At 35.7% G+C, this 15,043-nt stretch overlaps 1 protein-coding gene across 3 annotated transcripts in view; it reads left to right on the top strand.

Moving 5' to 3' along the window:
• LOC125228696 overlaps positions 1-13,788 on the top strand; it is a 67,001-nt gene extending 53,213 nt beyond the window's left edge. For 2 of the 3 annotated variants that reach the window (XR_007177318.1, XR_007177319.1), the window contains 4 exons: positions 9,913-10,242; positions 10,863-11,381; positions 11,461-11,679; positions 12,506-13,788. Coding sequence is in view for 1 of the 3 variants with exons in the window: in XM_048133352.1 (XP_047989309.1) it covers positions 9,913-10,242; positions 10,863-11,381; positions 12,506-12,523 (867 nt within the window). In the remaining 2 variants the exon portion in view is untranslated. The remainder of the gene's footprint in view (positions 1-9,912; positions 10,243-10,862; positions 11,382-11,460; positions 11,680-12,505) is intronic. The other variant, XM_048133352.1, reaches the window with a different exon arrangement.
• Positions 13,789-15,043: the final 1,255 nt, after the last annotated feature.

The following is a 15,043-nucleotide window of genomic DNA, read 5'->3' as shown; positions in this document are numbered from 1 at the left end:
AGTTTTGGTACCCGACCTGATAAATTCTTAACAATAACAATAAATAAACCGATAACTAATTTTATTTTTTTAATTCGTTAGATCACAATTACATTATACGAGGTAATAAAGTAGATAGTTATTATTAAATAATATCATTAATGAAACCTACATAATACGATTTTCGAACTGGTATCTTAAACTATACTGCAATCAACATACAGTGCCTACGTTGATTTGTTTTTTATTTTCATTTTTATTAATTTCCGGAATTTTATGTTCAGCGTAGAAAGATGGATAAAATTCAATAAACAGGCTGGCAATTATGGTCGCGCGATAAATGATAAAACATCTGGCCGTCCCTATCGTACTTACTAATAGTGCGATAGGGACGGCCTGATATTTTATCGTCTATCGCGCGACCATGCTACCCGTGCAGTACCTATTGAATTTTATCCATCTTAGTAAAACATACAGCTTGGAGACAACAATAATTAATTATAGACGCAGACAACGGCGTCGTATAGATAGTTACTATGGATAGTTCATTACTATAATCCAGCTAGATAGTTGACGTTATCGGTCGCCTTGAGGTGTATAATCATCACCGATTCATCGATTCACAATATCGAGCGCCGAGATTTCGCACGATTCCGCCTTGCACTGATAACAACAAGAGCGAGACCGGAGCTGCCGGCGCTGTGCTCGGTAGTCGCTAGTCGCCCGCGCTCGCTGCACTCCGCAGCCCGCATTCGCTTAATCGACTCGCGAAAACCCTCGGAAAACTACTTCGACCTTCACGCAACCATACTTTATTCACCGTGTTTAAGCATACCGAATTACTTCAAATACATTCCGTTAATGTGTACCGCGGAAAGTGCGTTTGAATTTCGCCATAAACTGCTTGCCATGGTCTGACTTGTTATAAACATTGGAAGTGTTGTTTCAACATGAAAAATAATAAATCTAAGCCGCTCGTCGTCATTCAATGCTATGAAGTAAGTCGAGATACTTAGTGCCCCTTTTGTAGGCAACTAGAGCGAAACAATACCTGATAATAGTATTATAGACTAACATAGAGAATGAGAACTCGTATTGTGACAATGACAAGTAAGACAAGACAAAATCACTAGCCATAAAAACTGGCCAACATATTATTTGGTCCATGATACATCGCCGTGCCAAGCCCATATACTTAAGTAGTATCAATAAGATCGTAGATATCTAATCAAAATCGTTATTATCTATACGGAGAAATATTTTGCGAAAGCGTAAATATATCTGAAGTGAATATAAATAACTAACAAGAATTAAAAATAAATAAAAAATGGTAAATATTTTCTCTTATGTTACCATTGTTACCTATATGTTATGCATGTTTATGTCCACATTTTTCCAATACCGGACGTACCTACAGCATTCATAGCTACTACAATACAGCAATTTCAAACAAAAAACCTAAACAACATATTTTATCAGCGTCGGTGGGCATTTGATAATAACAACACAGTACATTGGAATTGGTGTTTTAACCTGATACCCGCATAACAATAGGTACTTAGGAGTTACAGGCAATATCATTAGTAACAGATACCTATGTCAACACGTTTTGTCCAACTTCTTTTAATTTTTATTAACCCCCGACGCAAAAACGAAGGGGTGTTATAAGTTTGACGTGTCTGTCTGTGTGTATGTCTGTCTGTCTGTCTGTTTGTCTGTCTGTCTGTGTGTGTGTCTGTTTGTGGCATCGTAGCTCTCGAACGGATGAACCGATTTTGATTTAGTTTTTTTTTGTCTGAAAGCTGAGTTAATCGGGAGTGTTCTTCTTAGTCATGTTTCATGAAAATCGGTCCACTAGGTCGCGGTCGGGGGTTTTTTCAAAATTTTAATTTTGTGGTTATTTCTATAATAGGAAATTCGGTATATAGGTTTTTGTAACACAAGAGTTGATAGCTACTTTTAATTATGCCTTTAATGGTAGGCAACCTTAAAAAAGCTACATAAATTTACTAAATAAATAAAAGGCATAATTTTCCAAACATCGTGGATAGAAAGTAAAAATACTTATTGAGAAGGATGACAATATTTAATACAATACACGTACGTAGTTAAATATACATATACCTACTTACCTAACTAATTCTGAAAATATTATTTCCATAATTTGATGACGCGGCCGTGTAACTAAAGTTCAATGTCGACAACGTCGTTTTTTACACGACTGTCCTAAAAAAGTTTGTGTAGGTACACCTACACAAACTTTTTTAGGACAGTCGTGTACATACAAAATATATCACCTACAGGTGATATTTTCATATATTTTGTATGTACCTATTCATACCTATACGATTAGTAAAGCAATTATTTGTTCCACCATTACTCCTAAATGTATGAACCAATTTAAACAATTTTATTCAATTTAGATATAAGTACCTAGGTTTTAGGTATGAGCCGTCAATTCAATTCAAAATATATTTATTAATTAAATAAGCACTTTTGACAAGTCATACAAAATATTAACAATTACAACTTAAGAATTACAAATCTTGTTAGAATCTTAAGTCATCTCTATTCTCTAGTGACTTTAAGATTTGTGACGACATACTTGTTTTTTATAATAGTTAAATATATGGATATATGTACATTTTTTTTGAAATACCTATCTTACAATTAAGTAGTTTTTCTTTCGGATTGGCGTGGTGAAAAATTGCACGTTTCAGTTTTGGTTCAAATTTGCGTGCCCCCTTAGGTACCTTGAAATACTCGCAGCAGCGTCAAGGTTCAACTTTTCAAATCTCTCTCTACTCTCCTGGTTCATAATTGCTTGCTGGATGTAAGTAACTATTAGCACGAGCGCTTAATCAACTTTGCTTCCTTGTAAAATAAATAGCTATTATGTATGTATTTCATTTTTAATTCGGCATCTACTTTGTCACTCGGTTTTGACTTTGACTTTAGTTAGACCAATGCAAGTCATTCACCGCTGGAGCAAGCGTGTTCTAGAGTGGAGTGGAGGCCGCGTCTTGGTAAACGTAGTGTGGGACGCCCTCTGGCTAGATGGCGGGATGATTTGCATCTATAGGGGGGCTGGCGGAAACTGGATGCATAAAGCAGCAGACCGGGCTCTGTGGCGTACCTTGGGGGAGGCCTATGTCCAGAAGTGGACTGCAACAGGCTGATGATGATGATGATGAAGTCATTCACGCTTGGTTTATAACCCTAATAATTAAGAAGGAACTTGCAAAGTTTTTATACACGCTCGATGAATGATGATATTGCTGATGAATTCCCCCAAGGTTATAAATAATGCATTTTTTCCTCTACATTGCGATTGCGTACGCATCTAGATGTTTTAGGTCGATATGAATCGTGTAAACAAACCGATAGTAGGTATTTTAGTAGTCGCCAAAGATTTTGTTTAGGTAATTTCTGTGCTTAAATATTGATACCGAGGAAGCGAACGAACATTTTAAAGTTGAATCTCGAGCGCTGCGGAGATCTCACAGGTAATTGTAATCATTCACGACGACGCGACAGTATATTCAATTCGTTGTAAGACAAATACCTATTGTATCTTTAAACTGTGAGTGTATGATTTGTATAGATTTTCGTTTTTGTTGAGTAGGTAGTAATAATAAGAGTACCTATCTGTAAAGGATTTTTCCAAGACATTACCCCTGCCCCGCCGCAAAGTAGGACGTTTAAGACGCTACAGGAGCGAAAATGCTAAAATGGAAAGGAGCTCCCTTTTAATTTTGGAATTTTAGTTAAATATACTAGTGTTATTAACTAGATTTATCGAAAAAAAATTGTCCATTCAGAACAACTCAGAAGATATTGCGAAAAAATCTCTAAAATCGAGGTTCCGCTCTCGACTGTTTCCTCCTCCAAAACTTAATCAATCGTAACGAAATTTGATAATCTGAATAACAATGAAATAATCTGTGTCGGAACGTTTAGTTTTTTTGGCTAATTGTTACCAATTTTGAATACCACACCTTTTTTTGCGCCATAATCAATAAGGCAGTTTTTGGAAATTTTTGATGGGCTCTAGTGTCTTTAAAAATAAGAATATCAAAAAAATCAAAACGGTCCGACACAGATAAAAATATTAATAATCTGTGTTGAAAAAATCATTGCTCTATCTTCAGAAGGAGAGATGGCGCCACTGCCACGGTGAACATAGTCTCTGTGTTATTCTCGCGAGAAAAATAGTTAAAAACGTTCAATAACTCTACGGACCAATCCAACGTGTAGTTTTTGAGACAACTAAGTGCTGGAAATGTTATCTACCAAATAGAAACAATAACATAGAAAATATTAACAATAAACCCTAGACTCATTTTAGTGATTATTATCGTAAAACCCAGTGCAAGTTCAACTAAAACAGTGAAATGAAAATGTGTATTCGACAAACTAGCAACAATAAAGAAGAACCACTCCTGTGAATTGTGAGTAGAAGATTAATTATACACCGAATACTTGTGCAAATACCGTTGTGTCATTCAAATAACTTTAACGTAAACAAAGAACAGCGGACTTATAACAAGACACCTGACGTCAAACATCGGAACTACTACCTCAGCACAAGAGGCTAAGCACAGCGCCATCTATACCCATATATCAGAATCGAGATTCACGAATCAATATTAACGAAGCGCATCTATGTGTAACGCCATCTAGCGACAGAGTGCCAAACTTCTACCGCATCAACACAACACGCAACACTGCAGGCGACCAGTTAGCTAATAAATTAGAGAGATGGCGCCAGTATGTGTGAAATGTAAGGGCAGTCTGCAAAACAAAGACATGCTTAAATGCTCGAAGTGCAAACATAATTATGACACTGTATGTGCAGGCCGAACTAAGCTGTTCAGCCTTATGACAGCTGAAAGGAAAAAAGCGTGGATATGCCCATCGTGCCGCTCGAGACCAAATACTCCGAATCAAAATTTGAAACAAAATGTTAGCATAGGGAAAAGTACAGACGAGAAAAATATTACTATGAGGAAAAAGAAAGAGCAAATTAGGGATCATCCACATATTACGTCACACCAAATTTCAGGTTTTTGGACCCCTCCCCCCCCCTATGTCACGCTTTTTTGTATCCCTTTAACAGGGATTGTCACATTTAGTATGACCCCCCCCTCCCCCTTACACTGTGACGTAATATATGGATGACGCCTTAAGAGCTCATCGCCTACTCTTAGTGCATACGATACCACACAGGAACCAGATTTAACAGCTCCCTCAGACGATATAGTTAATATACCTACACATAATTCTTTTGATTCCCTGCCTGAAGATTCAGAGTGTACTGTCCAAGAAGATATTCATGATATATCAAAATTGTCTACTTCATCATCATCATCACTGGTGGACGACAGTATAAATTTAAATAAAAGCTGCCCAGACTATATTGGGAGTGACTTAGAGAAGTGTGAATTCATGAACAGGAAAATAACCGACTTACAAGAAAAACTTAGAAGCGCAGAACAGGAAATTGAAAACTTACTGCAGGAAAACAAAACCTTAAGTACTATGATTGTAGAGTACAAAAGTAAAAATGATAAATTAATGCATATCTGCCAGTCAGATACAAATTCAACCCCGAGAAAAAATAAAAGTGCAAAAAGCAGCAGAAAATCGAAACGGAACGATTCACCTAATCATAGCGACGCCGAACAAAATCGATCCAGCATTTATCTGAATTTGACATCGGACGAATGCAGTCCTACTCCTCGACGCGCTAAGGGTGGATTAAATAGCACAGGAAATACTTTGCTAAGAAATTCGTCACCAACACCAGTATCACCACCGATAGATGTAGATGTCTCCGTTAAGGAAAATACTTTATCATCTACTGCTGTAGAGTCCAGGGATCCTACTCGTAAAAACGACATTAGAAAAAATAAAATCTGTTTGTTAAGTTCAAATAGTCATAATAAAATGTTGAATATTTCTAATTACGTTTTCAACGATTGTTATGAAATTTGTCATTATCTTACCCCAGGAGCTGGGTTAAAAGTATTGTTACAAAATTTGGACAAAAAGTTGAATGATTATACTAACAGTGACTTTTGCGTGATATTTATAGGAGAAGAAGATTTTAAAATGTCACAAAACTATAAGAGCCTTGTATACTCAGTGAAAAAATGTTTAGAAAACCTTAGTCATACAAATATTATTTTATGTTCCCCAACTTTCAAGTGTAACTATTACTCTAATGTATTTAATCACAGAATTGAAGTTTTTAATAAGCTTATGTACTCAAATGTAAATAGTGACAAGTACGCATACCTACTAGATTGTAATCGTAATCTGTCCTATGATTATGTCATGTTCTCACGAAAAACTGGACGCGTAAATGATAAAGGCTTAAAATGTATATTTTGGGACCTCAGTATTTTAATGACATTAATAAAAGAAGAGAATGACTCTACATGTAACATATTGGCGCAAAATACAATTACTTTGGATCCTTCAAAACAGAGAAACTCTAGTGAGTTTTTTCGAGACTAAACTTGTAAAGAGCGTATCTGTAACTCATACAAATAAATTTATGATTTTTCATCAAAATATTTGTGGATTGTTAGGTAAACAAGATATTTTAGAAATTGAGCTCGATGACTTTCAAAATAATTATCAAAGTATCGATGTGCTCTGTTTCAGTGAAACATTTGTGAAAAAGGGTTGTGAAAGTAATATAAAATTTGAAAACTTTAAATTAGCATCTTCATACTGCAGACAAAATAGCAGAGGTGGTACAGCGATTCTGATTAGAAAGACACTGGAAGCAAAACCAGTCGAGTTTATATCTAACTTGGCATCTGACTTTTACTTTGAATGCTGTGGTATTGACATTAGTGCTATAAATTTAATAATAATTGTTATATATAGGATACCTCAACAAACAAAATCACATATTGGTGTTTTTATGCATAAACTGGAACTTTTGCTTCAATTCCTAAGTTTAAAGCATAAACAAAAGAAAATCGTACTTTGTGGTGATTGGAATATCGACACCTTAAAGGAAAACTCAGCTGCAAAGGATTTAATCAGTGTATTAAGAAGTTACAACTTCATAACACACATAAAAACACCCACTAGGATGAATGCCTGCATTGATCAAATGGCAAGCAATATGCGTCAAGTTAAATCTGATACTCATACATTGCACCTATCTGACCATGATAAAGCTCAATCTATTTTGTTAAATATTGATAAAATTAAATCGTATACTACATGGTTCGAATACAAAAGGGACTACAGTACCGATAATATCCGAAAGTTCCACGATAGTATAAGTGTACTCTCTTTCTGTGACGTTTTAACATCGAATAATGCCCAAAATGCGTTCACCCTTTTTTATGAAACACTGAAACTGTTTTACGATCTATGTTTCCCGGTTATCAGAGTTAAAGTTAGCAGTGCGAAAGCACGTGTAAAATGGTTGTCAAAAGGCATACGCAGGTCGTGTCAAATGAAACGGCAAATGCTTATTCGAGTTAGAGGAAAAAGACAGAAATCGGTATGTGACACAGTATTCCTGAAAAAATATAATAAAATATTAAAGAAATGCATTCAAAATTCGCAGAAAAATTACAATAATAAGTATGTATCATCTAGCAAAAATAAATGTAAAGCCACTTGGCACTTAATATCTTCTAATACGTCAAATTTGGATACTCAATCAAATATAAATTGTTTAAAGATTGATAATAAGACAGTTACTAATCCCCATGACGTCTGTACTAATTTAAATGAGTATTTTATTAATTTATGTGGTGTGCGCACTACGCGCAAAACAAATGGCGGGATTCAGAAAAATAACATTAAAAATAATCAATACACAATGTTTTTAAATCCAATAACTGATGATGAAGTGTATAAACTCATAAAGTCACTAAATAACACCAAGTCATGTGGAGTTGATGACATTTCAACAGAAATGATTAAGTTGATTGGATTGTTCTTAAGCCGCCCGCTTGCACATGTAATAAATCTATCTTTTAGTCAAAGCTGTTTCCCAAAAGAGCTAAAAACAGCTAAAATAATACCGCTTTTTAAAAAAGGAGATCACTGCAACCCAGGAAATTATAGACCGATCGCCATTGTTCCGATCTTATCGAAAATATTTGAGAAGGCTTTTTGTGTTCGATTAATTAACTTCTTAACCAAGTACAATATCCTGCACCCAAACCAATATGGCTTTCGAGAAGGTTACAACACAGAATTAGCATGTTTCAACTTCGTGAAAGACATAACTGAATCCCTGAACAACAAAATACCGATCATGTCAATTTTTCTTGACATGACCAAAGCGTTTGACCTTGTTGACCATTCTAAATTGCTGGATAAATTAGATTCTTATGGAATCAGAGGTCAAACGAATAATTGGCTTAAATCATATTTATCCCACAGGACACAATGTACTGAAATAACAAAAATTGAGGAATATAACAATCAAATCTTTAAGGTAGTCTATAGATCATCTGATAGTCTTGTTGTTTCAGGAGTTCCACAAGGCAGTAATCTGGGCCCTTTGTTATTTTTGCTATTTATAAATGACCTTCCAATGGCCATAAAACACAAATCAATACTGTTTGCGGATGACACGACTATCATTATTAGAGGAGACAATCCGTGTACATATGAAGATGACAGCAATGAAGCTTTAACGAATATAAGTTGCTGGATAAATAACAACAATTTACTTATAAACTTAGAAAAAACGGATTTTGTACAATTTAGCGCAGGAAAGGCCCGACCCCCAAAGCTTAATATTAGAATTGAAGATGTCACTTTACAAGAAGCTAGTAGTGTAAAATTTCTGGGTTTAAATATAGACCCTTGCTTAAATTGGAAGGGACACATCGAATTTTTGTGTAATAGGTTAGATCGTTTTATCTTCGCATTAAGAAAACTTAGACAATGTGTATCTAAAGAGGCAGCGATTACAGCCTACCATGGACATGTGTCCTCAATTCTCAACTATGGCTTAATGTTGTGGGGTAATTCTGTGGACGTTGAGAGAGTATTTTTGTTACAGAAAAAATGTGTACGCGCGATAACAAATACCTGGATAGGGCACAGCTGTAAACCAATTTTTAAAGAATTAAATATTTTACCGTTAGCTTGTATGTATATTTATAAACTCTGTACTTTTGTTAGGAAATTTCCAGGATATTTTCAAAAACGGTCAGATGTACATTCGAGAGACATAAGAGAGCAATATAAATATCTTTTATACCAGCCACGCTGTAATAATAGTGTTTATAAAAGGAATAGCTACAATATGTGCATACTGATTTTCAACCACTTACCAAATAAAATAAAGTCACTCGAAGATAACATATTCAAACGTAAATTAAGATCTTGGCTCCTTGAAAACTGCTTTTATAGTGTGAGAAACTTCCTAAATTACAAAGATACCTCAGATACCTAGTAGGAAAGGATTTTGGAAATAATTTAATATAAGGTTAAAAATATACTTAACACTGATGCACATTGGATTGGCTATCCGCAGACTTTCACTGTATTATATGTATATAGGTAAATTAAGTCACTATTAAGTTATTATTTTAATTATAGTTAAATTTAGTATAATACATTACTAAAATCCTACTCTAAATACATTTGCATGCTGTATGAAGACAGCTGGAAAAGGTGGAACTATATCTAACATAATATTAAGACATGTAACTAACCCTTTTTCTGCAAATAAATATATCTTATCTTATCTTATCTTATCTTCAAAAACCAGGGAGGAAATAGTCGAGAGCGTTTGTATGGAGAATTGACCCCTCCTGTATCGTCTTAAGTAGTTCTTATTTCATTCGAAATAGGAGTGCACACTATTCCAGAAACCTGAGACCTAATTTAATTGTTTATATCAACACTTGTTTACTTAATTCGAATTTCTACATTTAGGATCGCCAGCAAACGCTGCCGCTGAGGAAGTTAGAAGTCCAGCCAGAAACCCATACCAACGGCCACCAGGCGAAGCGAGAACTGACCAATGGCCATCAACAACCGAAGCGAGAATTGACCAATGGCCAACAGCTACGAGAAACTTTCAACGGGCACATTCAAAAACGAGACACAGCGAACGGGCATATAAGCGAAGCTTTGAATGGGCACATTCTGCAGAAACGCGACGAGTTGAATGGGTTTCAGCAGAAGCGGGAAGCGAATGGACAGCCGCATTCTAATGGACTTGTAAAACGTGAAGCCGCGGACAACCCTCCTCCACCACCACCGGTGAGCATTTTTACATCTTAACAGTCCTTACCGAGACAATTGTCATTATACAGGTACAAAGGGGTTTTGGATTTGCACCATCATTTCTAATCATAATTATATAACAATACCTAGACCTAGTTCCCTTAAGAGAAGAAGAAATACTACAAGACTTGCAGTAATTTATGCATAAGTTGTCTTCAATGGTAACTTAATTTATGAGGTAATTTAACCATAATTAAATCTTTAAACTCATGGGTGCTTGCTTAGGCTGCCAAACTAATAAAAGTGATAGAGGGAGTTAAACTTTGTTACAGTGTAAATTATCGCATCTTGACTAGTTCTTTATTTCACAATCAAGGAAATCCAAGAAATGTTTCGGAGTCAAAAGTAATCGAGAGTATCCTTAAAATATTTTAAATATCATCCGCCTCATTAGCTCATTACAATGTATGATGTGTTCATTCCTGGCTGGAATTTATTGTTGAACAGCAATTAAGCATTTCATTGGCAGAGAAAATCGCCAAGAATTTAAAACTTTGCATCATAATTTAGTTTTGGTTAATTGACCAATTAATTGATAAATCGGTTGAGAAATCTGGCCTTGATACGAGACCTAAGCTGTATTAACTTCCTTTCAGATGCCGGCGGTGAATGGTCAACAGAACGGAGAACATAAAAAACTAGACATATCGAAATCGATTCCAAAAACACTTAACACGGATCTGGTTAACTCTTTGAACCAAAGAAATGGTTCGTTGGCACGAACGCCGACGCCCGACTACAATAACAAGACAGATTTTAAGACACAGTTTAAATTGAAAAGCGTGAAAGATGACAAGGCCGAGCTGGACTCACTAGAGTCATATACATTGAAGAATCCAGCTAACGTGCAACCTAAGCCGCCATCGAATTATTTTGTGAAAGCTCCAAACGGGACAACGACTATGAAGAAACTGCGACCGGTGTCCGTCACGATCGGGGAGTACGCCACAGGCGGGAACAGCCGGCGGGAACCTTCCAAGCTGGAGTTCCTCAATGGTGACAAACCTGACGGGCCTATGCCGGCAGACGACGAAGAACATATTTCCAACAGACTTCAGTCGGAGTTAGCGCTCACACTTTCTAGGTCAAATTTACGCAAAAAGACTGACGCATTGGTAAGTACAAAATAATAAGCTCACCCAATCCATTCCCAGTACATGTAATAAAGTAATATCTACATTGATTCTCTTTCAGGCTTATCAGATAGGTCCAGATATCCAGAGAGTTGATAACGAAGATAGTGATTGGTCTATAGACAAAAATTTTCACGCCAGATATGGAAACAATCTATTGCCTCTACCGCCGACCATAACAATACCCAAAGTATCGAAAGTAAAGCATTGAGAGGCGTTACTAATATCTTTGTTATTGCGTCATTATCCATTGTCTTTTAAACAGAGATGATTATAATATGTAAGAAATGATTTAATCTTGTACTTAACAACTCGAGTCACATACTCCAAGTTAAATTGACAGCGGTTTTCAGAGCACCGCCGGTGCAGGTGTTATAATTTAATCGTCAAACTTCTGTGAAATTGTGACGTTTACTTTTCCTTGCACAGGCGGGGCCATCGAAATTGCTGTCAACTTAGTTTGGTGTAGCTCCAAGTCCTATTTAACACAATTCTTAATTCTATACCTATCAATAAATACCACGAGCACAATCAAATTCGATATGCACGAGTGACGTTTGAAAGAAAAACACTAAGAGTGGTGTGAAATTTCTAATCTAAATAGGTGGTACTTAGGTGCAGGTGGTGGTGACACAGTTAAATGTTAGTTTTCCAATAAAGTAAAAGTTAATCTTGAAGAAAGTAAATATACATCGTGTTTTTTTTGGTTTTCCGTTAAATTCGACACGTAACTAGGTTCATTATCAGGAACCTGTATATCACTTTTAGTTAAATTCGCAAAAAAATGTTTTCATTATTTTCATACATAATAAATGAATTTATTAGTGTGAGAGACCCTTAAGAATAACATTCAAGTTAGTGTCAAGTGATTGACAGCACATGTCAAAGCAAATAACATTAGGAATTGGTAAAGGCTGTCACACACGTGTTCAGAAATTATCTTTATTTTTTTAATAACTCCATAACTGTAAGAGTTAAGACGCTAGTTTTTTAGAGAAATTAATTTTATTTGATCTAAAGAACCTTCCCTTAAAGTTAACGGAATTCAATAAAAACAGGGTGTATATCTATTTATATTACATATATAAATCTATTTTTTGTTTCAGGCCGACGCGGGTCGATGATTTGAAGATCACTTTGATTTGTGATTGCAAGTAGTTTAATTAGTGTGTTTTATGCCGCGTATCACATCACGTATTTTTAATTCAGTAAATTCTGTATAATTATCTTAGTATATCTGTAAATAAAAAAGTATATATCTAATTGAATAATTCAAAAGTCCCGAAGAAGAAATTGCTATTAACTGGTTTGAAAAACGTTTCAATTGAATTTATTTATTTTTGTTGCTTTAGAAAATATTTACTATAGGCACTGAACAGTGAATTACCAAAGGCGCGTTCGATAATTTGTTTGGGAGTCAGGTCAAAACTGTATTATTGATATGATATAGGTAGAGACAAGCTTACATATTGATAGAATACCTAACGTTTGTATGGTCAATGTGGAGAGGACAGGCATTTTAATAATTTCAAGGAAGACTAAGAAATATTGTCGCTCTAGCATAGATGGAGTAAGTGCATAGGTACCAAAGCCGGAGTAAAAAGCGATTGAAGAGCTTATCAACTGTCTTTTCCACATTGACAGTTTATAGACGAGGCAGCTGTCAGTACCTAGTAGAAAAAATAATAAAGTGGGTAAGGTACAGCGGGGCAAATCTCGACTGGGGGACAAATGTAACTGGTCCATTTTTTCCATGTTTTACAATATTTGCATGTTTGCATTATTAAATAGAGTTTCCACCAGTTATATATGATAGGTGTGTTCAGTGGATACATGTAGAACTCAACATCATAGTGTGATAATGCAAATATTCTTCAGTTACAATTGCCCCCCAGTCGAGATTTGTCCCGCTGTACCTATACATTTGGGTGAATTTTATATGAATGTAATAGCTGCACTGGAAAAAAAAATGTCTATAATTATAATTCCATAACCAGGTAGGTAGGTAGGCACAGGCATCTACATACATATATCATAGTGTAACTACATTTTTAGGTTCCTACGAAGAATGGCACTGAGATTTCTTAATGAATAATACCTAATTGATGAAAAATTGCTCATGTAATTAAGTATATCAAGTACATACCTACTCTCAACAATTTTATACTGTCTTTGTATCACAAGTAGGAAATAAGGGTAGGTACATACTTTCTTAATATGAAATATTTCAATAAACTGTACATTCAGCTTTGTTCCAGTATACCTAAGTAGGCATGTGTGTTTAGTTTATATTAGGCGTCAAATGTTTTAAGACGGATCACTGTCTAATTTTACGAATTACCTAAGTCATAATCGTAGATATTAATAAACAGTTGAATATTTATGGAAATGGAGTGTTTTTTTTTAGCAAAACTTCTTCAATTTCGTCATAATAGTAGATATATGTATATACCTATTGTCAGGGCCCGAGCACTCAATCAGGTTGAGGGGAGCGAAATGGAGTTATGGCACGTTTTCTTACCAAAATCGCAAAAAGGACTGTTTTTTATTACTTGCCATTTTTGTGCCTCCTCCTCCTATGGTTTGGCGCCTAGAGCGGCCGCTCAACTAGCTCTACCATCCGGCCCTGCCTCCATAGGCATGCAGATCTACGTCACTCGCTCGCGGTCGCGCGTTAAGTACCTACCCGCTAGCAGTTGCCTCGAGGTAACAAGTGGCCAAGAAGCGCTACGCGCCCGCCTGTGTAGTCATGTGGCACGTACCTACTTACTATTCTTCTGAATTTTACGTAGTAACTTATTAGTATTAGTTAAATAAAGCGTAGGTATTTGTCGTTTTGCAGGCAAGTGAAGGATCTGTTACGTTAATAACTTATTAATAATCTATTATGCTATGGCTACTTCCTGAGTGGACATGAACGCTAATCCGTGCCAGACGAGCGGACAGCGAACAGCAAGTGAGATCATTACGTAAACAAGCATAATTGCGTTCTTATCTACGGCGTTTGTTCCACGTGAGTTACTGCATTGGTAATCGGTGAGTACTTACCACAAAGTTGACACATGATCAGCGGACATGAGAATGTGCAGGTGCAACAAGGGTAGAATCATATGAGGAAGGGTAGGATCATGTAGGATGGACGCGCGGGTAAACAATGGGTAAACATAACCGTCAGCAAGTTTATAACTGGACACTTAGATTATCATGGTAATAAGTAGTTATCCGCAATCAGATAGGTCGGTACTACGAGTATGTACTACTATGTATAGTATCTACCATCAAACAAAGAGAATGAAACCACTCGACACAAAAAAATACGAAATACTTAGGTAATGTAAAGCAATATCACCGCAATATCTACCTACTATAGACAATTAGTACAATGACATGTGTAGAGATGTGGTTAAAAAGAAGATTTTTTTATGGCTTCATATTCGTGGTACTTCTGCATAGGTTGTATATCAAAGAATAAGTTTAGATGCCATAAGGCCAAAAGGTAAACACATGATGTTGACATTTCATAATATTTGTTGTCAACTTATCAGAGATCAAGAGACTGATTTGAGGAATGAATTAAAAGATAAGAATGGAATAAACCTACCTCAATTTAATGAGATCGCTTAAAGCTTTTACGTTTTTGGCTC

Source organism: Leguminivora glycinivorella, chromosome 8, assembly GCF_023078275.1.
Source record: "Leguminivora glycinivorella isolate SPB_JAAS2020 chromosome 8, LegGlyc_1.1, whole genome shotgun sequence".
In the NCBI taxonomy this organism is placed as follows: domain Eukaryota; kingdom Metazoa; phylum Arthropoda; class Insecta; order Lepidoptera; family Tortricidae; genus Leguminivora; species Leguminivora glycinivorella.
This window is presented reverse-complemented; position numbering and strand designations above follow the sequence as displayed.